Source organism: Xenopus tropicalis, chromosome 6 (assembly GCF_000004195.4).
Source record: "Xenopus tropicalis strain Nigerian chromosome 6, UCB_Xtro_10.0, whole genome shotgun sequence".
NCBI lineage: Eukaryota > Metazoa > Chordata > Amphibia > Anura > Pipidae > Xenopus > Xenopus tropicalis.
The window spans coordinates 4,060,200-4,087,059 of NC_030682.2; the positions used below are offsets into that span (position 1 = coordinate 4,060,200).

Here is a 26,860-nt window from a genome sequence, read left to right on the forward strand (position 1 = left end):
CCCAAACTACATTATTTCCAGCGATCCGAGAAGGCAGCGGTACAGACAGTACTGTAGTGCGGGGGAACCCACGGCAAATGGAAATCACCTATATTGTCTACCAACAGAACCCAACCCTAACTATACACAGTAACCATGGGGCTGATATGGGGGCGGGGCTACTACAGAGCGACAGAAGTTACCGGCTCTTTTGCTGGGGGAGGTGGGGGCTCTGAAAAGAGCCTTTGGTGCAATGCGCTGGGGCCCCGGGGCCACATTACTTCTTAGGAGCGGCCTTCTTTGCTTTAGCCGCTTTGGGTTTGGCTGCCTTGGCCTTTTTAGCCGGGCTCTTACAGGTTTGAAAGGAGGTAAGAAATAATAGGCGGGGCTACAACACCACCCAATAGGAGGCATACTTGATGTTGCTAGTTGACCAATCAGGCAAAGAAAGGCTGAATATAAAGAGGCTCCGCACCTGGAAACCAAAATACTTTTTACTGAGTTTAGGGAGAGAATGGCAGAGACTGCAGCTGAGACCGCTCCGGCCCCTCCCCCGGCTGAAGCCGCCAAGAAGAAGAAGAAGCAGCCCAAGAAGGCGGCAGCGGGAGGCGCCAAAGCCAAGAAACCCTCCGGGCCCAGCGCGGCCGAGCTCATCGTGAAAGCCGTGTCCGCCTCTAAGGAGCGCAGCGGGGTGTCCCTGGCCGCTCTCAAGAAGGCTCTGGCTGCCGGAGGCTACGATGTGGAGAGGAACAACAGCCGCCTCAAGCTGGCTCTCAAGGCCTTGGTCACTAAGGGGACTCTCACCCAAGTCAAGGGGAGCGGAGCCTCCGGATCCTTCAAGCTGAACAAGAAGCCGCTGGAGAGTAAGGAGAAGGCGGCCAAGAAGAAGCCAGCGGCGCCCAAAGCCAAGAAACCAGCGGCGGCGGCAAAGAAGGCGCCCAAGTCCCCTAAAAAGCCCAAGAAGGTCTCGGCAGCAGCAAAGAGCCCCAAGAAGGTGAAGAAACCGGCAAAGGCCGCCAAAAGCCCCAAGAAGCCCAAAGCGGCCAAACCCAAGAAGGTGGCCAAGAGCCCGGCTAAAAAGGCCGCCAAGCCCAAAGCTGCCAAGAGCCCGGCTAAAAAGGCCAAGGCAGCCAAACCCAAAGCGGCTAAAGCAAAGAAGGCCGCTCCTAAGAAGTAATGTGGCCCCGGGGCCCCAGCGCATTGCACCAAAGGCTCTTTTCAGAGCCCCCACCTCCCCCAGCAAAAGAGCCGATACCTGTGCGACTGCGTTACTGTAATATGTCGGGGTTTTCGGTTCGGGCAGAGCTCCTAGTGAGCTAACTGGTATCTGGGCCATACGATTTAGAGCGGGAGGGGGGTGCTGGTGGTCCGGCCCCTTGGGTCAGAAGTTTGAGGACCCCTGCTCTGGGCCGATCCCTCATTACATTACACGGGAGAGAAACAAATTACCCCAAAATAAGGGAGCAACGCCCGCGTCCGTGTTCCCTGCCACAAATAGAGATTCAGTCAGGGGGAAGATCCGTACAACTATAGACCCGATCTGTAACCGTATCTGCCTAGCGCTGAGTGTACAATTAGTGACACCTAGTGGTGATGTGCGGTTTTACAACGTCATTTAGCAAATATCCATTTCCATGGGTTTTGGTTTCAGCCCTTGTCTCCCGGCTGAGCGGGTTCAGGTGGAACCCGGGGAAATAAAACGGGGAGCGGCTGTTCCAGTGCGGGAAACTGACAGTTTGTTACACGGGGTTCCCTTACTGATCTCTCGGGTTATTAGCGGCATCGCTACCCGGGATTGTAGTGAAAGCATTAAATTGCAACACTACATAAAGTCCAACATTCCAGCTTTATAAGCTCCGTCCCCTTAGCAGGTTACACTGTACAGGAACAGACTCAAAAACCTTTTGGCGGGATGTCTGAAATAACCAACAGGCTTCTCCGACCCAAACAAAGGAGAAATTATATTCAAACTGACCAATAGCGCTGTAGTGTTGAGGCGGGATTTCTTAGAATGAAGCGGATTTGCCAATCTTAAAGGAGACATATTGGATAAATGGGAAAAATGGCTAATTTTGTAGGCAATTATGAATAATATCCGGTGCTGGTTTCCCTTTGGGCTAAACATTAACCCTATCTGTAACAATGGCCCCTTTATTGGAGCTCCCTATAGATTCTCTCACTTCTCTGTCCAGTGTGAAATGGAGAGTGGGCGTGTCCTAACGGTCCCTGCCAGAAGCACAGTAGGAGGGGGAGAGCCAATCACAGCCCTGCAGTCACAAAAGCACAGACAGGCTTCAGTTTCCTATCAGGTCAGCCTAGCTGCTGATTGGTTCCTATCCCACAGTGCAGGGTATGGAGGGCCAACGGCTCCCCAGCTCATCCAGAGAATTCAGCCAGCAGGAAGTGGAACAGATGGGCGGGGCTAGTGGGGTTTGGGGGAATTTCTCAATAAATCAGTCAGAAACACAACTTTTTAAGCACAATCCTTCTATATCTAGAGGAGTATAATTCCCTGGTACATTCATCATGTTTATAGGATATGTCTCCTATAAGGTAGTAGCGCCTATATAAGGGGTTCTCTTGTTCATTCTTTATTAGTGAAAGAGTTGAAGTTCGGAATTGTATACGATGGCTCGTACCAAGCAGACCGCCCGCAAATCCACCGGAGGGAAAGCTCCCCGCAAGCAGCTCGCCACCAAGGCAGCCAGGAAGAGCGCCCCGGCCACCGGCGGAGTCAAGAAACCTCACCGTTACCGGCCCGGCACAGTCGCTCTCCGGGAGATCCGCCGCTACCAGAAATCCACCGAGCTGCTCATCCGCAAACTGCCTTTCCAGCGCCTGGTCCGGGAGATCGCTCAGGACTTCAAGACCGACCTGCGCTTCCAGAGCTCAGCCGTCATGGCTCTGCAGGAGGCCAGCGAGGCTTATCTGGTCGGTCTCTTTGAGGACACCAACCTGTGCGCCATCCACGCCAAGAGGGTCACCATCATGCCCAAGGACATCCAGCTGGCCCGCAGGATCCGAGGCGAGAGGGCTTAGATCCAACCCGCACAGCCTCCCAGCAGCACAAAGGCTCTTTTCAGAGCCACCAAATCCCCAATCAAATCAGCTGAACATGAAGAGCCGGTAGGGAGTGATGGGGACTGACACCCGGTCTGTGGCTCCCGGCACCATTGTGCCCGGAAATCTGCCCCCCAATAACCCACATAGGGATCTGCAGCCCAAACACCCACCTGTTCGGCCAGGGCCAACTATAGGTTGAGTTCATTCTATTCATATTCCTGTGTCTCATTCAATGCATGGTTGCTAGGGTAATTTGCACCCTAGCAACCAGATTGCTGGAATTAACTAGAAAACTGCTGAATATAGTCACCCCCACCCCCCATCCATCATAACCCACATAGGGATCTCCAGCCCAAATACCCCCCTATTTGCCCAGGGACAACTATAGGGAGAGTTCATTCTTGTCCCAACTCCATGGGGGGAGAGGAGGAAGGGGACACAGGGGGAAGACTGTTGAGAGAGACCGGTGTTACCAACAGATTCATTCTCAGATCGCTAAGTATTCGCCCCCTGAGATACCGTTTATCAGTCGGACGGGGCAGGACACGGACTGTGGGACCGTATGTGAGGGGAGGAGCCTATGGGCTGAATAAGCCAATGGCGGGGGATACGGGAAACCGAAAGGCAGAACATTTAGAAGAGACCGAGTTGTTCCAACTCTCAGTGACTATGTGGCGGCTCTGAGAAGAGCCTTTGGGTTTATATCGGTTTATGAGCAGATTCAGCCCCCGAAGCCGTAGAGAGTGCGGCCCTGGCGCTTGAGAGCGTACACCACATCCATGGCGGTAACGGTCTTCCTCTTGGCGTGCTCGGTGTAGGTGACGGCGTCCCGGATGACATTCTCCAGGAAAACCTTGAGGACCCCCCGAGTCTCCTCATAGATGAGGCCAGAGATGCGCTTGACTCCCCCTCTCCGTGCCAGGCGGCGGATGGCGGGCTTGGTGATGCCCTGGATGTTATCCCGCAGCACCTTCCTGTGCCGCTTGGCGCCTCCTTTCCCCAAACCCTTCCCGCCTTTGCCGCGTCCGGACATCTCAAACTGACTGAGTGAATTATGTGTAGCAAGCGCTTCCTACAGCCTCCTTTATATGTCTGGGGAGGACCTGAGAGGGAACTGAGCTGGTGGGCGGAGTTTAGCGCATAATAATACATTGGCCTTGTAAACAAGTCGATTAACTAAGTCCTGCCCATAGGTTACTTCTACTGATTGGCTCAGTGAGATCAGCTGATGGTTTCAAATCGCCCGCCAAATAAGCGTCCGTTGGGCGCACACACAGTATAAGGGGAAATAGGAAAAGTCTTTACTGGATTGAGACGTCACTTATTTATATAATTCTTTTATATGAATTAAAGTTCAAGTGATACATTATAACTGACTATATACAGTAACTGGAAAGCACAATCAAAACCTCAAAACGTATTTGCTGAATGTTCCCACTAATCTCTGGGAGTCACATTCATATTCCCTGTATGTAATCTCTTACTAAAAAGTCACAAACTCAGAAATTCCCTCAAAATCAGTTCCCTGTTACATCCGACTCCCCTGGGATCAGAGAATAAGGAGAAGTTGGGGGGCACTCAGATCCCCTGTTACCCCGATACATTATTTCACCGACGCAGAAATCAATTGCAGCCCGAATAGCAACATTGTGTCCCTCCCTGTTACCGGCAGTGCGACTGTATCAGCCCCCCGGGATAGTCACCCCCCTGTTACCGGCAGTGCGACTGTATCAGTCCCCCCGGGATAGTCACCCCCTGTTACCGGCAGTGCGACTGTATCAGTCCCCCCGGGATAGTCACCCCCCTGTTACCGGCAGTGCGACTGTATCAGTCCCCCCGGGATAGTCACCCCCTGTTACCGGCAGTGCGACTGTATCAGTCCCCCCGGGATAGTCACCCCCTGTTACCGGCAGTGCGACTGTATCAGTCCCCCCGGGATAGTCACCCCCTGTTACCGGCAGTGCGACTGTATCAGTCCCCCCGGGATAGTCACCCCCTGTTACCGGCAGTACGACTGTAGCAGCCCCCCGGGATAGTCACCCCCTGTTACCGGCAGTACGACTGTAGCAGCCCCCCGGGATAGTCACCCCCTGTTACCGGCAGTGCGACTGTATCAGCCCCCCCCGGGATAGTCACCCCCTGTTACCGGCAGTGCGACTGTATCAGCCCCCCCCGGGATAGTCACCCCCTGTTACCGGCAGTACGACTGTAACTAACTAACCAGTAATAGTTTGTGATATTAAGCTGCCTCATTTGCATGGGAGGGCTATAAAAGCAGCGGCGGGAAAGAGGAGGGAATAGTATTCCAGTTTTATCGGAAAGCGTAAGGATAGTTGACCATGCCTGAACCTGCCAAGTCCGCTCCAGCCGCGAAGAAAGGCTCCAAGAAAGCGGTGACCAAGACCCAGAAGAAAGATGGGAAGAAGCGCAGGAAGACGAGGAAGGAGAGTTACGCCATTTACGTGTACAAGGTGCTGAAGCAGGTGCACCCCGATACCGGCATCTCCTCCAAGGCCATGAGCATCATGAACTCCTTTGTCAACGATGTGTTTGAGCGCATCGCAGGGGAAGCCTCCCGCCTGGCTCATTACAACAAGCGCTCCACCATCACCTCCCGGGAGATCCAGACCGCGGTCCGCCTGCTGCTGCCTGGGGAGCTGGCCAAGCACGCCGTGTCCGAGGGCACCAAGGCTGTCACCAAGTACACCAGCGCCAAGTAACTGCTGCCCCATCTCCTGCCCTACTCCCAGCAACACAAAGGCTCTTCTCAGAGCCCCCCACCCCCTCCCTATAAGATCTGTAATCTCTTTTGCTTCTCATTTGAGTCTCCGCGGCGAGTACAACTCTCAGGGCTGAAGGAACAGCGCAGTTACTGTATTCTATTTACACTTCATTTCTGCCCCCACTAGTTAATGACTTGATACAGTGTCGCAGGCAGACGCTCCTGTGTAGCGATTTAGTTATTACATAATCCCATCCGGACACAGCGAGTAACTACAGACTCTTTATCAGCCGCAATGCATCGGGTTCCCCCAGGGAGGCCACATAATAAATGCGGCTGGGAATGAACACACGGGCTGTGGAACATAAAGTATAATTTTGTCGGATTTTCTGCCAGTGCCATTATCTAAAAAATATTCTTTTATATGGATCCAAGTCAAAGTTTTACAGTGGGGGCGAATGTACCTACTATTCGGAAAGCAAATGAATCCCCGGCCCATTTAACCCGCCAATAACCCTCACTGGGGCTCTCAGGGTTGCGATATGGGGCCCGGAGGGGTGAACAGCGCCCCCTATACCGACCCAAGAGAACTGGCACACAGGGCGGGCTTATTCCTGCTGTAGTACAGAAATCTTTATATCTGATATGAGGCCGACTTCAGGGCGGGAAGATTCTAGACCCAACGGAAGGGTCCGTGAGGAGTCTTACAGTCTCCTGCAAAAACGGCTTCTAATTGAAAAACACCGGGGGAGGTGGGATCCCAAGCGGGACAGTAACGGGTCCGACCCCCACGGTGACTGCACATATCGGTACTGGGTTTTATCTCCTGTTCCAGCGCCTTCAGCAAAGTGTTCAACCGGTTCCACCAAGTAATTTAGAAATTTTAATGTATAGGAACAAATACTCATTGGCCCAGTATGAATGGGGGGGGAGCTAAACAATCGCTTATGGGAACAGACTATTAGGTGTTGCCCCAGTGTGGGATGGAATTACCCTGCCGCTCACCCCAGTAGGTTCATTCTCATAAAAAAAACCGTCCCCTTTATACAAAAGGCTGGTGTCAAACATTAGTCGGTTTCTCAGCTTTGCCCCGGCGCAGGGTCAGTAAAACCCACAGACATTTAGGCAAATAGTAACAGCTCTAAATAACCGAGTGAGTGGCGGCTCTGAGAAGAGCCTTTGGGTTTATATCGGTTTATGAGCAGATTCAGCCCCCGAAGCCGTAGAGAGTGCGGCCCTGGCGCTTGAGAGCGTACACCACATCCATGGCGGTAACGGTCTTCCTCTTGGCGTGCTCGGTGTAGGTGACGGCGTCCCGGATGACATTCTCCAGGAAAACCTTGAGGACCCCCCGAGTCTCCTCATAGATGAGGCCAGAGATGCGCTTGACTCCCCCTCTCCGTGCCAGGCGGCGGATGGCGGGCTTGGTGATGCCCTGGATGTTATCCCGCAGCACCTTCCTGTGCCGCTTGGCGCCTCCTTTCCCCAAACCCTTCCCGCCTTTGCCGCGTCCGGACATCTTCAGTTATAATCAGAGCTACTGACCTATATAACTATACAGAAGGCGGCTCAGGCGCCTCCTTTATACACCTGGAGAGGACCTGAGAGGGAACTTAATTGGTGGGGGGAGTTTAACGGAAGCCCACCTCACAGAAGCCGATTGTGAAAATCCCGCCTAAAATAGATCCAGCATACCGTTGGTTAAATCCCGCCCACAAGTCTTTGCTAACGATTGGCTCGGTGACATCAGCTGATGTGTTTGAATCCAACTGCTGCTTTTCTGGGCAGCGATTGCAAAGCGAATATCGGGGGTAACGGGGAAGGTTCCTCTATGCGGAGCGTTAGTAACAGGGTAACCAGCACAGCGGGTAGAGATGTAGTGAACTGTTCGCCGGCGAACTAATTCGCGGACTTTTGGCGATGTTCGCCATTTTGGGTTCGCCGCGGTTTTTTTTGGCATTATTTTTTGGCGTTTTTTTTTTTCCTTTCGTTATTTTTTGGTGTTTTTTTGGGGGGGGGGGGGGGGCGTGGTTTTTTTTTCGTTATTTTTTGGCGGGTGTTTTTTGGTGGTTTTTTTTTTTGGCGGTTTTTTTACAAAGTATTTTTCAGATACATTTTTGCCCTTGATCCCCCTCCTGCATGTCACTGCCCAGGTCGTGGCACCCTTTAAAGGAGACATATCCTATGAAAATGATGAATGTACCAGGGAATTATACTCCTCTAGATATAGAAGGATTGTGCTTAAAGGAGACATATTGGATAAATGGTAAAAATGGCTAATTTTGTAGGCAATTATGAATAATATCCGGTGCTGGTTTCCCTTTGGGCTAAACATTAACCCTATCTGTAACAATGGCCCCTTTATTGGAGCTCCCTATAGATCCTCTCACTTCTCTGTCCAGTGTGAAATGGAGAGTGGGCGTGTCCTAACGGTCTCTGCCAGAAGCACAGTAGGAGGGGGAGAGCCAATCACAGCCCTGCAGTCACAAAAGCACAGACAGGCTTCAGTTCCCTATCAGGTCAGCCCAGCTGCTGATTGGTTCCTATCCTACAGTGCAGGGTACGGAGGGCCGCCGGCTCCCCAGCTCATCCAGAGAATTCAGCCAGCAGGAAGTGGCACAGATGGGCGGGGCTAGTGGGGTTTGGGGGAATTTCTCAATAAATCAGTCAGAAACACAACTTTAAGCACAATCCTTCTATATCTAGAGGAGTATAATTCCCTGGTACATTCATCATTTTTATAGGATATGTCTCCTTTAAAGTTGTGTTTCTGACTGATTTATTGAGAAATTCCCCGAAACCCCACTAGCCCCGCCCATCTGTTCCACTTCCTGCTGGCTGAATTCTCTGGATGAGCTGGGGAGCCGGCGGCCCTCCGTACCCTGCACTGTGGGATAGGAACCAATCAGCAGCTAGGCTGACCTGATAGGGAACTGAAGCCTGTCTGTGCTTGTGTGACTGCAGGGCTGTGATTGGCTCTCCTCCTCCTACTGTGCTTCTGGCAGGGACCGTTAGGACACGCCCACCCCTCATGTGAAACCCAGACAGGGACCTGAGAGGATCTATAGGGAGCTCCAATAAAGGGGCCATTTTTACAGAGAGAATTCATTTTTAGCACAAAGTGTAACCAGCACCGGATATTATTCATAATTGCCTACAAAATTAGCGTTGCCCCCCATTTATCCAATATGTCTCCTTTAAACAACTTTAAAATCAGTTTTCTGGCCAGAAATGGCTTTTCTAGGTTTTAAAGTTCGCCTTCCCATTGAAGTCTGAGGGGTTCGCAAAGTTCGCGAATATTCGCGAGTTTTGCCGAAAGTCCGCGAACGGGTCCGCGAACATTTTTGGCGATGTTCGCTACATCCCTAACAGCGGGGAGACTCTCAGCCCCGCACTAAACACTGAGCGCTGGGGCCCAAGCTCCTCCCCTGCGGAATCTCTGTATAAATACTCAGTCAGTTCTCAGTCCCCATCGCCTCCCGAGAGCGGGTTATGTGGGAATAAATGGGAGATGCTGAGTTTCTCCCGTAGATACACCGGGGCAGTTCTGTCACATTACCGTGAGAGTAAATGTTGGCGCTGTTAGGGGCACATCCATTCCCCGCTGCTTTTCTACTTCATTCAATAACTGCCATTAAAGCGGTGGTTCAGCTACAGCTTTTCATTCGGGCTTCATTTTGTAATTTGTAGTTTTTGAATTATTTCACTTCTGACTCTTTCCAGCGTTCAAAGCTTTTTTCCTGCGGCGGGATTTAGTCAGACAATTCATTGTTGGCGCCAGAATTCCGTTAAACTCCGCCCACCAGCTCAGTTCCCTCTCGGCCAATAAGGGAGAACAAACACTTTATCGCCTAGAATTTCAGTTCATTTCTCAGCTCCCAGCAGGTGAATGCAGCGCCACATGAGTTATATCCTGGAGTCGTTGTGTCCTGTTAAAGGGGAAGTAAAACATCCGGACAAATTTTTAGTTTTAGCGCCAGAGCACAAATCATCCATCCCCCTCCCCCACCCACTCAGTTACACTTGCACCCATGTACCTGCAGTTGTGGATACACAATGGGTCACAGTTACCCCCGCCCTGTGGCCATGTGACTTTCATTGTATCCCACGAGTACAAGCAGGGTCAGACTGGGGGTGCCCCCGCCGGCTGCATCCCCTGCACCCCCTAACCCCCCACAGGGGACCCCACTGAGCCTCCCTACTACCCCCCACCCCCCCGCGCAGTGTCCCGGCAGCCCAGTCCAACCCTGAGTACATGGATCTCTACCAGGAGGAACATGTAGAGAAGCCCAAGATCCCAGTTTTGTTCTCAGTGTGTATGCGCTGGATTGCTGATCACCAAGATGCATGCTGGGAACAAACGTTGCTGGGCATCGTCAGATATGGGGGCAGAAACAATAAGACTTCACCTCCACCTGCCGAACTGCCATAAACGCACCGAATATCGTACAAAACGAGGTTTCATATCATCAGTGCGTGTATGGCCGGCTTTACTCTGAGCTTTACTCCATTTTATAGGAGATGTATCACTAACTAAAGAACGTGCCAGTGCATTACATTCCTTTCAACATAAAAGGATTGTGCTTAAAGTTGTGTTTCAGGCTGATTTATTGAGAAATTCCCCCAAATCTCCACTAGCCCCGCCCATCTGTTCCACTTCCTGCTGCCTCCTTTCCCAGGCTGTGCAGGGGGGTGGCGGCAATGTAGGATAGGAACGAATCAGCAGCTAGGCTGACCTGATAGGGAACTGAAGCCTGTCTGTGCTTGTGTGAGTGCAGGGCTGTGATTGGCTCTCCCCCTCCTACTGTGCTTCTGGCAGGGACCGTTAGGACACGCCCACCCCTCATGTGAAACCCAGACAGGGACCTGAGAGGATCTATAGGGAGCTCCAATAAAGGGGCCATTGTTACAGATAGGGTTAATGTTTAGCCCAAAGGGAAACCAGCACCGGATATTATTCATAATTGCCTACAGGGTTAGGGTTTTCCCATTTATCCAATATGTCTCCTTTAAGTCGTTTTATTGCATTTTCTGTTATGCATAGTTGTTGGTCGCTTGACTTTGTCTGTAAAACTAATTTGCCCAAACCAGAATACTCAAACTGTTATTCTGACTGCAGATATCACAAAGCAAAAAAAAACACAAATTTTAGTGATCTGTTTTTGTATTTTAGCAATTATTTTTTTAATAATTCTTTCTTTATTGCTTTTCAGGATAGGGATACAGAACAGAAGGGGGAGGGGAGGCAAAAAAATTCCATACAAACATTTGAATATTTTAGCAATTTTATTTAATTTCACATTGTTCTATGATACTTTGCACATGGACATTTTGTCTGCTTTATTTCAATTTGGCTTCCTCTGTACCCCACATAGTTTGGTAAATCTATGCATATTGGGCATAAAACTGTTCAGTAGACCCCTGGCGTTCATATTTAGGGTGTTTTATGTTGTTACAAAATTTGGGGTACATAATGGGACAAAATGCAAGCTTTGTGGCAATTTTCAGAAATGTTATAAAAACGATTCTGTTTAGCATAGCTTTGTAGTTTGGTAGTTTGCAGTAGAAAGATGTATTTACCCATTTTTGTTTTGTCAGAATGTGTACTTTTGGAAAATATATGGTTTTCTAGGGTCTCTGTACTGTTAGGGGGTCTTATGGCATATAATACACATACCGGGTGCAAAAACTCCACAAGCCGGAGCGTCTTATGTGAAAATTCATATGCACTATTTTTATTTGGGTGCCCCTGTACCCCACATAGTTTGGTAAATCTAGGCATATAGAGCATCAAACTGTTCAGTAGACCCCTGGCATTCATAATTAGAGTATTTTATGTTGATATGTTACAAAATTTGGGGTACATAATGGGACAAAATGCAAGCTTTGTGATGATTTTCAGAAATGTTATAAAAAACGTTCTAGCATAGCTTTGTAGTTTGGTAGTTTGCAGTAGAAAGATGTATTTACCCAATTTTGTTATGTCTGACTGTGTACTTTTGGAAAATGTATTGTTTTCAAGGGTCTCCGTACTGTTAGGGGGTCTTATGGCACATAATACACATGCCGGTAGCTTATATTGCAGCGTATACACTTTGTATGCACTAACTTCCTTTTGGGGTCTCTAAATGCCAGATACAGTGCTGATCCTATGCACAATGGGCATCAAACTGTTCAGCGGACCCTTGGCTTTCATATTTAGGGTGTGTTTTCTTGGTACCTAATGTTATGTGGGAGATAATGTGCTTGAAAGTGGAAGGTTTGTTGCCATTTTCAGGTATTTCATCACAACCGCCAATTTTGGGCAAGCATAGCAACTCTGTAGTTTGGAGTAGAAAGACATGGGTACCATTTTTGAATTCACCCGAATGTGTACTTTCTGAAAATATATGGTTTAGGGGGGTCAATGTGGGTTTTTTTTGTGTTTTTACCCTACAAAAATGCAGTAAATGTGTCGATTTTTTTTAGTAGCTAAAGAGATCTCTGGGGCAAATTGTATGTACTAACTTCCTTTGTTTGTGAATATTGAAATTGTTTATCCACCACTTTTACTCCAAAAAATGCTTCCTCCACTTTTGTGAATCCCCCCCTCCCTTCATGTTCAGTCTGATTAACTGATTATTTTCAAATCCAATGTAACTCTCTGAAGTGAAATGGGACAGATTCGCTCATCACTATATCACTATATAGCAGGTTCATATATCCACAATAAGGGGGCTGGGGCTTCCTTTTAAACCTCCAAATATACTTTATTACTTTGTAATAAACAATTATAAAATCAGCTTCCAGCCTATATTACTTGAGTGATTTCCCATTATGGCAACATCAGATTTACCTATTGCCAACCCTTACAGCCCAATTACCCCATTCTGCATTCACCCATTAGGCAGAGCACTAAGTGATGATTCTCACCCAGGCACCTTCATCACACCCTACCCAGAATGCAGCATGAAGGGGCTCAGTGAAGGAGGCAGTGAAGGTGTGTAAGCGCCTGATTGGCTCACTCAGCTCATAAAAGGACAGGCGACCGGCCTCATAGTCCAATGAGATCCTGATTCTCCTGCAGGAAGGGATGTGGGGTAAAACTGTTTCTTTTCTATCATGTCTAACTGAATAGGTGTTATTATTCCATCTGCCCAAACCCCAGGACTTGTTATTATTCCCAATGCCGGACTGTTTACCTCCCCTCTCTATACTGGGATAAGATACTCCAACCTCCCAGTCCCCTGATTCACTGCCCTTCACTTCCCAGTAATGTCGCCCTGAGGGGAACCTCCTGCTGCTTAAAGCCTGAGCACAATCCTGAAATCTCTCTGGGCATTGTGGGTAATGTTGGTCTGTAATTGAGAAGGATATACATTTCCTGTCCCCTGATAGAGATAAACGATTCCCAGCCATGTTTATATCCAGTACCAGGCCTGTAGCCTCCTGCCCATAGATCCTTTTCCTTATACCCAGCACAGTATCAGCCAATCCAGGGGCCATTATCCCATCTGCCTCTCTGCCCTCATTATCTGCCCCCTCAGCCCCACACAGTGCAGCTCCATCTGATCCCTGTGCCAGTAAGGAACCCAATGTACCAGCCAAGTTGCACTGTTCCTCCATGTCAGGGATCTGCCCGGCCAACTCTTCCCTCTCTGTCTCCACATTGTCGATTATATCTTGGAAATCACCACATTTTCTCTTTGGTTCTCTATAGTTCTCCTTCCCTGGGTCCATCTTCTTTCTGCCCAGTCAGTTCCTCAGTATCTTGTCTCTCTCTCTCTCTCTCAATGGTGTTAGTCCCTCGGTGCCTCCTTCTCTCTCTCTGGGGTACGTTCCTCAGTGTCCCCTTTATTCCTAGGTTGTATTTCCAGGTTCCTTCCAGTCAGATTCATCATGAAATTTCTATGTTTCTTTCATGCATATTATACAGTATTTCCCATCAGGCAGCTGGGCCTCTTGCCTACAATGGAGAAGAGAAACCAATGAAAGCAAAATACAGTTACACAAAATATAAAACGTTTTATCAGGAGAATTGCTAAAAGCGAACCCTTCCAGCCCAGTCTGACCCCGGGGCACCAACTGCTTCTGGAATGGGTGGGGGAAGGAATCTTCCTGATCTACAGGTAGGAGACCTTTATGTAATGATGGACCAACAAACCTAGAGCAACGATTGGCCCATTACTAGTAATTATAGCAAACAGGGTGGTCTCCTGCCCAGTTTGTTCCAGTGCAGCCCAGTTCAAACCTGCATGTTTGGGTTTTAGCTGTGTGAAACCTGAAAAAGTTGAGACAATCACTTCCCTGGGTCATAACCTGGTCCCCAACATCATTACTTCACCCACATAAAGCAGCCCCCCGACATCACTGACTATTACTGTGAGATACATTTACTGATTGGTTGTTCTGGAGAAGTCCAAGTGCTGAGTCTCTTGTTACTGCGGCTTAGCTTGTCTGGCGCAGGCCGGGCAGTCTCTCAGTGCTGGGGAGTGCAGGCCGGACAGTCTCTCGGTGCTGGGGAGTGCAGGCCGGACAGTCTCTCGGTGCTGGGGAGTGCAGGCCGGGCAGTCTCTCAGTGCAGGCAGTCACAGGCCGGGCAGTCTCTCAGTGCAGACAGTCACAGGCGGGGCAGTCTCTCAGTGCAGGCAGTCACAGGCCAGGCAGTCTCTCAGTGCAGACAGTCACAGGCCGGGCAGTCTCTCAGTGCTGGAAGGGGCAGGCCGGGCAGTCTCTCAGTGCAGGCAGTCACAGGCGGGGCAGTCTCTCAGTGCAGGCAGTCACAGACCGGGCAGTCTCTCAGTGCAGGCAGTCACAGGCCGGGCAGTCTCTCAGTGCAGACAGTCACAGGCCGGGCAGTCTCTCAGTGCTGGAAGGGGCAGGCCGGGCAGTCTCTCAGTGCAGGCAGTCACAGGCTGGGCAGTCTCTCGGTGCTGGAAGGGGCAGGCTGGGCAGTCTCTCAGTGCTGGAAGGGGCAGGCCGTGCAGTCTCTCAGTGCAGGCAGTCACAGGCCGGGCAGTCTCTCAGTGCAGACAGTCACAGGCGGGGCAGTCTCTCAGTGCAGGCAGTCACAGGCTGGGCAGTCTCTCAGTGCAGGCAGTCACAGGCTGGGCAGTCTCTCAGTGCAGGCAGTCACAGGCTGGGCAGTCTCTCAGTGCAGACAGTCACAGGCTGGGCAGTCTCTCAGTGCAGACAGTCACAGGCTGGCTGTTGCTTTTGGAACTGACACTCAGTACACAGGAATTTCTATAAAGGCTGCACCCCTCTTACATCTACATTTATTGTTTCTCGTAAATGTTATACTTTGTGTAGGGGAGAGGTACAGTCCTGTAACCATCGCTGATCCCGTTCCAGCCTATAGTACGTCCCGTTAGTTCCACCATTCCCAAAGGGCCTAATACAGTTCCACTCCGGATACAGTTGGTTTAATAAAAGGCAAGTTTAGTGTTAGTGCCCAGTAGGATAAGCACCCAAACTTTATGGTACTGGGGGTCGGGTGTGTAAACTGCACTGCAAGTCTATGGGGTCCTACAGCAATGATCCATAGATTTCTATTACAATAACCCAGACTGTGCCCGTCCCACCCCATATACACCCTGCCTGGCACCCTGACCCACAGTAGCGCCTATATGCAGCCCGTCCCACCCCATATACACCCTGTCTGGCACCCTGACCCACAGTAGCGCCTATATACAGCCCGTCCCACCCCATATACACCCTGTCTGGCACCCTGACCCACAGTAGCGCCTATATACAGCCCGTCCCACCCCATATACACCCTGTCTGGCACCCTGACCCACAGTAGCGACTATATACAGCCCGTCCCACCCCATATACACCCTGCCTGGCACCCTGACCCACAGTAGCGACTATATACAGCCTGTCCCACCCCATATACACCCTGCCTGGCACCCTGACCCACAGTAGCGACTATATACAGCCCGTCCCACCCCATATACACCCTGCCTGGCACCCTGACCCACAGTAGTGCCTATATACAGCCCGTCCCACCCCATATACACCCTGCCTGGCACCCTGACCCACAGTAGCGCCTATATACAGCCCGTCCCACCCCCTATACACCCTGCCTGGCACCCTGACCCACAGTAGTGCCTATATACAGCCCGTCCCACCCCCTATACACCCTGCCTGGCACCCTGACCCACAGTAGCGCCTATATACAGCCCGTCCCACCCCATATACACCCTGCCTGGCACCCTGACCCACAGTAGCGCCTATATACAGCCCGTCCCACCCCCTATACACCCTGCCTGGCACCCTGACCCACAGTAGCGCCTATATACAGCCCGTCCCACCCCATATACACCCTGCCTGGCACCCTGACCCACAGTAGCGCCTATATACAGCTCGTCCCACCCCCTATACACCCTGCCTGGCACCCTGACCCACAGTAGCGCCTATATACAGCCCGTCCCACCCCCTATACACCCTGCCTGGCACCCTGACCCACAGTAGCGCCTATATACAGCCCGTCCCACCCCATATACACCCTGCCTGGCACCCTGACCCACAGTAGCGCCTATATACAGCCCGTCCCACCCCATATACACCCTGCCTGGCACCCTGACCTACAGTAGCGCCTATATAGAGCCCAGCCCAGAGGTGCCTGTATGTATATAACTGAGCCGAGCCCATAATTGCTGGAATTCATACCAACCTTCAGTGAATAGATAACTATATGTCACCTTTATACACCTTTATATAACAGACATTGTTTGTCCGTATTGTGCAGCCTATTTGTGTCTTGTCGTATCTGTTTCTCCTGGGCATCACCATTTATATGATAGATATGGCTCTGTCATTCAAAGCTTATTCCCTTCCAACCATTAGTGCATTCTCTGCAGCACAGACCAGATGGTGGCGCTGTTCTATTGTAGCTCTATGGTGAATCAACCCTCGTACCCTCCACTAACGCTCAGGGCAGAATCGGCAGATATGGGGGTAGGAACAATAGGGATTCTGCCTCCACCTGACGATTCTGCCCTGAGCGCTTGTCTCTGCTCGGCACCAATCAAAAGCTTTTGTCCCACCTGATCGGAGAGACGACTCATATCCAGAGCTTTTGCAATATCAGTCGCCTTGTCAGTCCCCCATACACGCACCGAATATCGTCCGAAGCCTCATTTCATATGATAATATCGGGCGTGTATAGCCGGCTTTACTCTACAATTTACATTTTATTCAAAAGAAGGGTCTCAGATGGCCAGTCAAGCAGGGCCAAAATTATTGGGACACAGCCCCCAGATTAAAGGGCAAGTCAAATAATCTTATCATATATTTAAGCACAAGATAACCCCACCCCTCATTGTACTTAAATATATGCTTTGGAACCCATGGGGTTAGAACTGCCTATGATTAAGGCTGAGAAACCTGTAAGGCGGCTTGTTTTGGGGTTTGTATGTTTTTAATATGGATTTTGATATGATTTTTCTTTTTGAGTTTTTGTTAAATTCTGGGATACTTTTGGTTGATTATCAGCTTTACTCTACAGCACATTTACAGTCCATGGCTTGAGAGAGATCCTGGGGATGGGAAGGAGATGAGGATGTTCTCTTTAATACTACTCCAGGCCATAGCTCCCAACTGGTCTGATTTTTGGGGGACAGTCCCTCTTTTAACAACTCAGCCCCCAGTCCCGGATTCTTACTAAGAAGTCCCTCATTTCCCTTTCATCTCCTGTGCTGAAGCTAAAAAAGATACAAATTTAATTAAAAAGTGGCTTTTGGCAGAGCCCAGAAAGTTAACAAGCTTCAGCTGCACTTAGATACAGTGTTTCTCACATTTAATTAAATAAATGGGCTTTTCGGCAGAGCCCAGAAAGTTAACAAGCTTCAGCTGCACTTAGATACAGTGTTTCTCATATTTAATTAAATAAATGGGCTTTAGGCAGAGAGCCCAGAAACTTAACAAGCTATACCTGCACTGAGATACAAGTGTAACTAATAAGCTAAACAGGTCTCTTGGGGGAACTGAAACTCACAGCTTAAAGGGCAACTTCACCTTCATTAGCAAAACTGTAATAACACATAAAACAAGAGCCCAAAACCCCCAGAAATGTGCTCAAGCTTTAAATAACCTGCCAAATTTAGTCAAATGGGAGTGGAATTTAGGGGGTGTGGTTGCAAAAAATGGGCATGGTCATAAAAATTTTGCCGCACTGCGCGCAGCATTTCTTTTTGTCCCTCTTTCTATTTTCAAAATGTTGGGAGGTATGCTCCAGGCAAGTGTGAGTGTCAGAGAAGAGAATGTCTCCTGTCTGTCCCTATGTTACAGAGTAAATAATAAATTCCATCTGGTGAAGCTCAGGGTCAGACTGGGCCGCCGGGGCACAGGGAAAAACCCAGTTGGCCCATGTGGCCCAGACTCGACTCCTGTTGCTGCTCCCCCTGCTGCCGGTGTCCCTCCCCCGACGTGTTGAAAGTAAGTTTCATGTTCAGTGGAGGACGACGGGGGGGGCCTGAGGGGGTGTGGCAGGGGCACCTTAGGGGGTGCAGGCCCTGAGGCCGTAGCCTCGGTGGGCCCTGCACCTCCAGTCTGACCCTGGTGAAGCTGCACCTCTTTTAAAAGATCTTAACAAAGATGAACAGCAGAGACAATGGGCAGTGAGGGGTTAAACACAGTAAATACCTGAGAAAGCTGAAACCCTTAAATAGACAAAGCAACTCCCTGGCAATAGAGATGTAGCGAACTGTTCGCCGGCGAACTAATTCGCGCGAACATCGGATGTTCGCCATTTTGGGTTCGCCGCGTTTTTTTGCCTCGCTTTTTTCCGCTGCATTTTTTCGCTTCGGTTTTTCACCTTTGCGTATACATAGGAATAGCTTGCGTTTTTTTTTTTGGCGTTATTTTTTTACGTTTTTTTTTTTTGCGGTTTTTTTTGCGGTTTTTTTACAAAGTATTTTTCAGAGAAATTTTTGCTTGATCCCCCTCCTGCATGTCACTGCCCAGGTCGTGGCACCCTTTAAACAACTTTAAAATCAGTTTTCTGGCCAGAAATGGCTTTTCAAGGTTTTAAAGTTTGCCTTCCCATTGAAGTCTATGGGGTTCGCAAAGTTCGCGAATATTCGCGAGTTTTGGCGAAAGTCCGCGAACGGGTTCGCGAACATTTTTGGTGATGTTCGCTACATCCCTACCTGGCAACTGGCACATTGGTATGTCACGTCCTTCTCCCACTGGCACATTCATTACCCCTGGGATTCTCCTCTCCCTTTCTCCCTTACCTGCCGCGCTCTCTACAGGTAAACTGATCTTTTTGGTTTCTATTTTATTTCTTATTTCTCCTTAGGGCTCTCGGGACCCTCACAACTGCCCATGGTGGGTAGGGAACTTCCTATGTTATGGAACTTCCATCAGCCTCCAAACCTTTGTGTTATGGGGGACTTTTTTAAGAGTTAAAAGGGCCTTACACAGGGTCAGACTGGTTGGGGCCCCTGCTGTACCCCATAATCCCCCCACAAGGGCCCCCACTGTATGCCCTAAACCCCCACAGAGGCACCTGCTGCACACCCTGACCTCCTGCAGGGGCCCCCACTAAGCCCCTGAGTGCGAGTAAGTTTAATGTTAGGGGAGGAACACCATCGGGCAGGGAAGTGCCGGCAGAGGTAGGGTCAGGCCCACCAAATTTCCCGGTGTCCCGGCGGCCCAGTCCAACCCTGACCTTATAGAGGTTATTCACCTGTTGGTAGAAGTGAGAACTCAGAGCTTGGAGTTAACTCCAAATTTTGTTTATCCATCATAGGTTTAACTAATCTGTTTAAATGGTAAATCAGTTGCTTATGATTTGGTCTGTGCTGGATTTATTAATGTTGTTGGGTTTTATATGCAAAACCCCAAGTGTGACGCTCTAATCATCAAAAATATCAAAGCCCTCACTTACATTGCCAAACAGTGACACATTAGAACATATATTTTACTTGTGGAGTTAAAGTTGTTTGGCCTCCCTCATATTAAACTATATACAGTATAAATATATATATACCTCTATATCTGAAACAAAGTTAATGGAAAATGGCTCAGGGAGCTTTTCTTAGAACTTTTGCAGTTGACATAAATTCTTTAAGATTTTATTAACTGCTATTAACTCTTAGTTGCCAAATGCAACTGAACTGCTCTAAGTGAAGCTTAAAGGAGACATATTGGATAAATGGGGAACAACGCTAATTTTGTAGGCAATTATGAATAATATCCGGTGCTGGTTTCCCTTTGGGCTAAACATTAACCCTATCTGTAACAATGGCCCCTTTATTGGAGCTCCCTATAGATCCTCTCAGTTCCCTGTCTGGGTTTCACATGAGGGGTGGGCATGTCCTAACGGTCCCTGCCAGAAGCACAGTAGGAGGGGGAGAGCCAATCACAGCCCTGCAGTCACACAAGCACAGACAGGCTTCAGTTCCCTATCAGGTCAGCCTAGCTGCTAATTGGTTCAGGTAAGGGTCAGGTCTGGGCCCAGTCTGACCCTGCCCCAGCCCCTAGGCATCAAGCAGAGGTGGGGAATGAGTGGCCCCTGGGAAGTGATCACCCCTGCGCCGCCCACTCACAGGATCCAAAAGAGAAGAGGTCTGCTGCATCCCTCCTGTGATCTCTACCCAGCTTGTCCCAGGTTAGTGCCACATACACACACAAACACACACTTATTACACTAATACACACTTATACTTACACACACATACACACAATGTTGGGGGTGTTTCACACATTCACAGCACTCACACTTACACACACACACACACACACACAACACACATTTTGTCAAGTGTACACACACACACATGCAATTTTGTGAATTTTTTTTATCATATCATTTTTTTCTTGTCTGAAAAATGTTTTATTGCCATTGGGGATAGCATATTCACTAACCACACTGAGCAATACCTTTTGTGTATTATTTTGGTGTTTTTATTACATTATATTTAATTTTTGGTGCATTTTTAGTCATTTTATTGCATTTTTAGCCATTTTATTGCATTTTCAGTTATGCATAGTTGTTGTTTGCTTGACTTTCTTTGTCTGTAAAACTTATTTGCCCAAGCCAAAATACTCAAACTGTGATTTTGACTGCAGATATCACTAGGCAGAAAAAAAAATATTGATTTTAGTGATTTTTTGGGGGGAATTTTAGCAATTTTCTTGCATTTCACATTGTTCTTTGTTACTTGTCTGTATTTCAATTTAGCTTCCTCTGTACTCCACATAGTTTGATAAATCTATGCATATTGTGCATCAAACTGTTCAGTAGACCCCTGGTGTTCATATTTACAGTGTTTTATGTTGGTACATTATGAAATGAGGGGGTACATAATGGGGCAAAATGCAAGCTTTGTGGCGATTTTCAGAAATGTCATAAAAACCGTTATGGTTAGAATAGCTTTGTAGTTTGGTAGTTTGCAGTAGGAAGATGTATTTACCCATTTTTGTTTTGTCAGAATGTGTATTTCGGAAAATATATGGTTTTCTAGGGTCTCCATACTGTTAGGGGGTCTTATGGTACATAATACACATATCAGGAGCTTATATTGCAGTGTTCAAAGCATCAGAGGTGAAAATTCATATGCACTATTTTTATTTGGGTGCCTGTGTACCCCACATAGTTTGGTAAATCAATGCATATAGGGCATCAAACTGTTCACTAGACCCCTGGCATTCGTATTTAGAATGTTTTAGGTTGATATGTTACAAAATGTGGGGTATATAATGGGGCAAAATGCTAAATTTGTGACAGTTTTCAGAAATTTCATATAAGCTGTTATGTTTAGCATAGATTTATAGTTTGGTAGTTTGTAGTAGAAAGATGTATTTACCCATTTTTGTTTTGTCAGAATGTGTACTTTCAGAAAATATTTGTTTTTTTAGGGTTTCCTTACTGTTAGGGGGTCTTATGGCACATAATACACATGCCGGTAGCTTATATTACAGCGTATGCACTTTGTATGCACTAACTTCCATTTGGGGGTCTCTAAATGCCAGATACATCGGTGATCCTATGCACAATGGGCATCAAACTTATATTATCTCAAACAATTTTTGGTATCTGAAATTTCCATAACACTTTCAAGTATTGAAGCAAACAAGCCTTAATGCTGTTTGGTTCACTCCTGCTGCCTCTATCATTTAAAATCCTTGGAGTAAATTATCTTTATATGTGAAATAATGTCCATTATACAACAAAAAAAACACAGATTTCTAATATATTAGAAACTACCTACCCTAAATTCCATGGTCTCCTCTATGTGACTATTGGATGGAGTGCAGCAGAAAGATGATGCTTTAGTTATATCTGGTATTAAAGAAGTATTTATTATTACATTTTACAGAGTTAAATGCTACAGAGATGAGTCTAGTATTTATACAATCGAGAACAACAATAACCAGTTGTCAGGACCTGCCTGTACTCGAACTCTATGTTAGGCAGGTTCTGCATTACCTCGCTGAGCCACTTGAGACCTTGGGCAGCCAGCCTTAAACATTATATTCACCCCTCTTTGCCCCATTATTCAGACTCACTGCCTCCTCCTCCCTTAGTAAGCCCAGGTGGTTGCAATTGGACAATTATCGGGCTTTATAAGCCAGTTAGAAGCAACCCCTGGTTGCTTGTTCATTAAGCCCTTTTTGTGATCCTTTGACCATACCTGCCTGACTCCTGCCTGGTTCCTGCACCTGTATCTGCCCTTGTTCCTGTGACCGTACCTGCCTGACTCCTGCCTGGTTCCTGCACCTGTATCTGCCCGTGTTCCTGTGACCATACCTGCCTGACTCCTACCTGGTTCCTGCACCTGTATCTGCCCGTGTTCCTGTGTCCGTAGCTGCCTGACTCCTGCCTGGTTCCTGCACCTGTATCTGCCCATGTTCCTGTGACCGTACCTGCCTGACTCCTACCTGGTTCCTGCACCTGTACCTGCCCGTGTTCCTGTGTCCATAGCTGCCTGACTCCTGCCTGGTTCCTGCACCTGTATCTGCCCGTGTTCCTGTGACCGTACCTGCCTGACTCCTGCCTGGTTCCATTTGCTTCACCCTGTTCCTCATCTCCTGTCCCTGACTTTTGTTGGATCTCCCAGTATTGACCTCGGCCTGTTTAATTGAGTGCTCTCTGTCTTCAGCCTGCCCCTGACCACTGCCTGTTATTCGGACCCTCCTTGCCTGCTGCTAGTCCTGACCCTCTGCCTGCTATACGGACTTGTATTGTTTGCCTCTGACCACTGCCCGTTTTATGGACTTTGTATTTCTTGCTCAATCCTTATAATAAATGTCTCTGCATCTCAACATGCCTTCTGCTTATCTACAACAACAGTACCCTTTATATCCATATTACACAGCATATAGGCTCCTACCTGCCAGCCACCCACCTGTGGCTGTACCTGACACCAGTTTTCTGGCTGAAGTTCTCTGAACCTTTCAGTGTGAGCACAGGATATCCAGGTAAGTTCCTATTTTGTTTTAATTAAAACCTTTTTTTATTGGTCTCAGTGTTTTGGGGATAGGAAGTTTCTTTTTGTATTCTGTGAGGCATTGGTTCTCAAACTGAAGGGCTGCCCATGTTGGGAGGTCCTGGAGAGAGTATCTCCTGAGACAAACTTTCTCTGGGACAGACAAGAGATGGATAATATTTTAACCTACTCAACACTCAAAGAATTTAACACTTGAAAATTGATGGTCTGTATTCAGAAATGTCTATTGCAAAATAGTTGAAAAAATAGCAAGGGTGTATCTACCTTATCAACAGAACAGAAACACATCTCATTTTTTTCCCCAGTATCTTTAGGTCAGGCTACTTTATTCATTTCATGGGAAAAATAAAGAATAACAGAGAACATTTCTGTATGAATTGAGACAGAGTGAAATTAATACCCCAGAACCATGTAAAGAGAGAACCAGAGAGAACAAAGTGAAAACCAAAGAAACTTCTTCACTCAGAACAGGGAAACTGGGCAGCTCCCACCAGAAGAGAAATGGCTGAACAGGTCCAGAAGGAACAGGAGGTCAGTAGAACAGAACAGGGACAAGCACCTGACCCCCCTGATTTAATTCAGCAGCTGATGAAAAGAAAGAAAGGACCAACTCGCTATCAAGATACAATGTGCTGAGGAAGTGTGCAACATGGTGGCTGAATTGTATTCCCTAAAAGAGCAGGAATCAGATAGAGCTGCACTGTGTGGGGCTGAGGGGGCAGATAATGAGGGCAGAGAGGCAGATGGGATAATGGCCCCTGGATTGGCTGATACTGTGCTGGGTATAAGGAGACTGATCTATGGGCAGGAGGCTACAGACCTGGTACTGGATATAAACACGGCTCATAATCATGTATCTGTATCAGGGGACAGGAAATCTGCTTCCTACTCACTAACAGAACTACATTACCCACAATCCCCAGAGAGATTTCAGGATGACCCTCAGGCTTTAAGCAGCAGGAGTTTCCCCTGAGGGCGACATTACTGGGAAATGGAGGTCAGTGAATTAGGCTATTGGAGGATAGGGGCGGCCTATGCTAGTATACAGAGAAAAGGGAGACAGTCCTTGATTGGATACAATGATAAGTCTTGGTGTTTATACAGAGGGGATAATAACACATATTCAGTAAGACATGACAGTAAAGAGAATAATTTACCTTATTCCCCTTCCTGCAGGAGAATCAGGATCTGGTTGGACTATGAGGCCGGACGCCTGTCCTTTTATGAGCTGAGTGAGCCAATCAGGCACTTACACACCTTCACTGCCTCCTTCACTGAGCCCCTTCATGCTGCATTCTGGGTATGGGGGGAGGGTGACTGGATGAAAATCCTTAGTTAGTGCCCTTCACAGTTGGGGATACTACCTTACTACTGTAAGGGCAGAAAGTAATGTTTTCCATATGAGATCTAATAATTGCAACATGACATCTTTGTAATAATAGATGTTTCATTCACAATCTATACAAAATCATCCTCAGGGCTCATATTCAAGAGTGCCTGTTCCTGCCTTCCTCTACAATGGACCCTTTCCTATCGTGCTGTACTCACACACAGGTGGAACATAGATTAAAAAAAAATTAGTTTTAAATGTGCACATCGATAGGGGAGGAATAGGAAACTATATGCACATTTAGAAGGACGGCTGTAAACTTTTACCTTATGAGAAAACTGTTCAGCGAAACGCGCGGCAAGGCATTGTGGGGTAACATATGATCTTTCTCTCTTTTATTGTATAAATACCTTTTTACCAGATTGATCATTAAGCCAAACTGATACCTGGGGTTTAGTGGAGTGGTCTAATTTCTATTTTGAAGGGTGCAGTTCCAGCTAACCCTATAGTTAACAGCTAATCATTTTCTTTCTTGACACTTTATCTTACTACTGTTTTCCCTCTTAGATCCTTGATGTTTGTGGTCTTATAGGATAATTTAGCCTCTATAGGAGTACAGTGAAACCTCAATTTTACATCCCCTGATTTTAAGGTTTCCTGCATTTTACACTATTGTTTTGTAGTCCCACTAATATATATTATAGTGAATAGTGTTAAAGACACAAAAGCAAGGAACTGACACACCTAAGGGATACGATAAAAAATAACTTTTATTACTATTATTATAAAATAAATCTCATTAAAAACAAGAATAGAAAAGTCCAGAAAAAAAGAGAGTTAAAAAATCTCAATCACACCCTGTATCTGCTACGAATCTAGCTGACACTCTTAGATACTGTTACTTCAAAATGTATCTTTTGTTATTACCCTTGACTTGAGTTGGCAACAAATATAACCACTATTTCTCCAGGCGTATTTATTATGCACAAAGTAACTTATGTGCACAGAGTGTCGGGTGCAGCCTTATGTTAAAGGACAAATTGTGGTTCCGGCTGACCGGTAAGTATATCTTGCTTTACAGGGCTTTGGAGTAAATCGTAATTGAAAATCCTATGGCTTCGACCATGGATCTTGCAGATATAATACATTTTATTACCATCTATTGAATGTTCTGGTCTTATTTCCTCATTTTATTCTTTATATGTTTTCTATATTGGTGTATGACGTCTTAATGTTATGGTAAGGTAAGTATTGTTAGAGATTAGAAATAAATAGCATCTCTCAATAGAGATGTAGCGAACTGTTCGCCGGAGAACTAATTCGCACGAAAATCGGTTGTTCGCAAGTTCGCAAACTTTTAGCGATGTTCGCAATTTTGGGTTCGCCTTAGCTGGAGCCAAATTTTGACCTCTCACCCCAGAGCCAGCAGATACATGGCAGCCAATCAGGCAGCTCTCCCTCCTGGACCACCCCTGGACCACTCCCTTCCATATATAAACCGAAGCCCAGCAGCCATTTTACATTCTGCCTGTGTGTGCTTGATGAGTTAGCATAGGGAGAGAGCTGTGCAGGGGTTTGAGGGACAGTTTAGGTAGCTTTGCTGACTAGTAATCTACTTTCTACTGCTCTGTATGTAGCTGCTGGGGGCAGCTGTCCTGCTGATCTCATCTGCTGTAACCCAATAGTCCTTGTAAGGACTGCTTTTATTTTCTGATTACTGATTACAACAACGTATTTTTCAGAGAAATTTTTGCCCTTGATCCCCCTCCTGCATGTCACTGCCCAGGTCGTGGCACCCTTTAAACAACTTTAAAATCAGTTTTCTGGCCATTAATGGCTTTTCTAGGTTTCAAAGTTCGCCTTCCCATTGAAGTCTATGGGGTTCGCAAAGTTCGCAAAAGTTCGCACTTTTTGGCAGAAGTTCGCAAACGGGTTCGCGAACTTTTTATGTGAGGTTCGCTACATCTCTATCTCTCAATACCAATTTGTAAAGAGTTTCTGCAAACGAAATGGCTCAGGATCACTCCCCACACACATAAGGTGAGTTTAATCAACACGAAAGGTTTTCTAGAAAATCAAATATCTTACGATCTACTCGCATAAGAATCTCTCAATAGTATCACACTCTTAGCTCCGGTACTATGTATTTTTTTTTTATAAAAGAACACCTATCATATATAATATGGTGCACAATTGAGTTTGTTAAAAAAAAGTTACATCGGTTTGGTTAGACTATGTCCGTCAATAATATTATAGCAGCCTTATTCCATGCTATTAATTTAGATTTCTGGTATCCCTTAGCAATAGTACTTGGCACCATGCATC

General features: G+C 47.4%; 3 protein-coding genes and 1 long non-coding RNA gene across 4 annotated transcripts; 3 read left to right on the top strand and 1 right to left on the bottom strand.

The window, feature by feature from the left end:
• Positions 1-474: 474 nt before the first annotated feature.
• On the top strand, positions 475-1,207 carry LOC101734931 (histone H1B). The gene has a single exon (XM_004915615.4). It carries the CDS (start codon positions 494-496, stop codon positions 1,154-1,156), a length of 663 nt encoding a protein of 220 aa, XP_004915672.1. The 5' UTR covers positions 475-493; the 3' UTR covers positions 1,157-1,207.
• Positions 1,208-2,592: 1,385 nt separating this feature from the next.
• Positions 2,593-3,072, top strand: LOC100487179 (histone H3). Its single transcript, XM_004915616.4, has one exon. The coding sequence runs from the start codon at positions 2,608-2,610 to the stop codon at positions 3,016-3,018; it is 411 nt and encodes a 136-aa protein (XP_004915673.1). The 5' UTR covers positions 2,593-2,607; the 3' UTR covers positions 3,019-3,072.
• A 2,288-nt stretch (positions 3,073-5,360) lies between these two features.
• LOC100486870 (histone H2B 1.1-like) lies at positions 5,361-5,762 on the top strand. Its single transcript, XM_031904326.1, has one exon. The coding sequence runs from the start codon at positions 5,382-5,384 to the stop codon at positions 5,760-5,762; it is 381 nt and encodes a 126-aa protein (XP_031760186.1). The 5' UTR covers positions 5,361-5,381.
• A 1,413-nt stretch (positions 5,763-7,175) lies between these two features.
• Positions 7,176-19,848, bottom strand: LOC116411641. The gene is made up of 3 exons (XR_004223246.1): positions 19,836-19,848; positions 9,472-9,473; positions 7,176-7,283 (listed from the first exon to the last, which is right to left on the bottom strand). It is a non-coding gene; the product is annotated as an uncharacterized LOC116411641 (long non-coding RNA).
• Between the last annotated feature and the right edge of the window lie 7,012 nt (positions 19,849-26,860).

Bases quoted from the DNA above. Each gene is read 5' to 3' on its own strand.
- LOC101734931 (XM_004915615.4), top strand. From the start codon at position 494: ATGGCAGAGACTGCAGCTGAGACCGCTCCGGCCCCTCCCCCGGCTGAA.
- LOC100487179 (XM_004915616.4), top strand. From the start codon at position 2,608: ATGGCTCGTACCAAGCAGACCGCCCGCAAATCCACCGGAGGGAAAGCT.
- LOC100486870 (XM_031904326.1), top strand. From the start codon at position 5,382: ATGCCTGAACCTGCCAAGTCCGCTCCAGCCGCGAAGAAAGGCTCCAAG.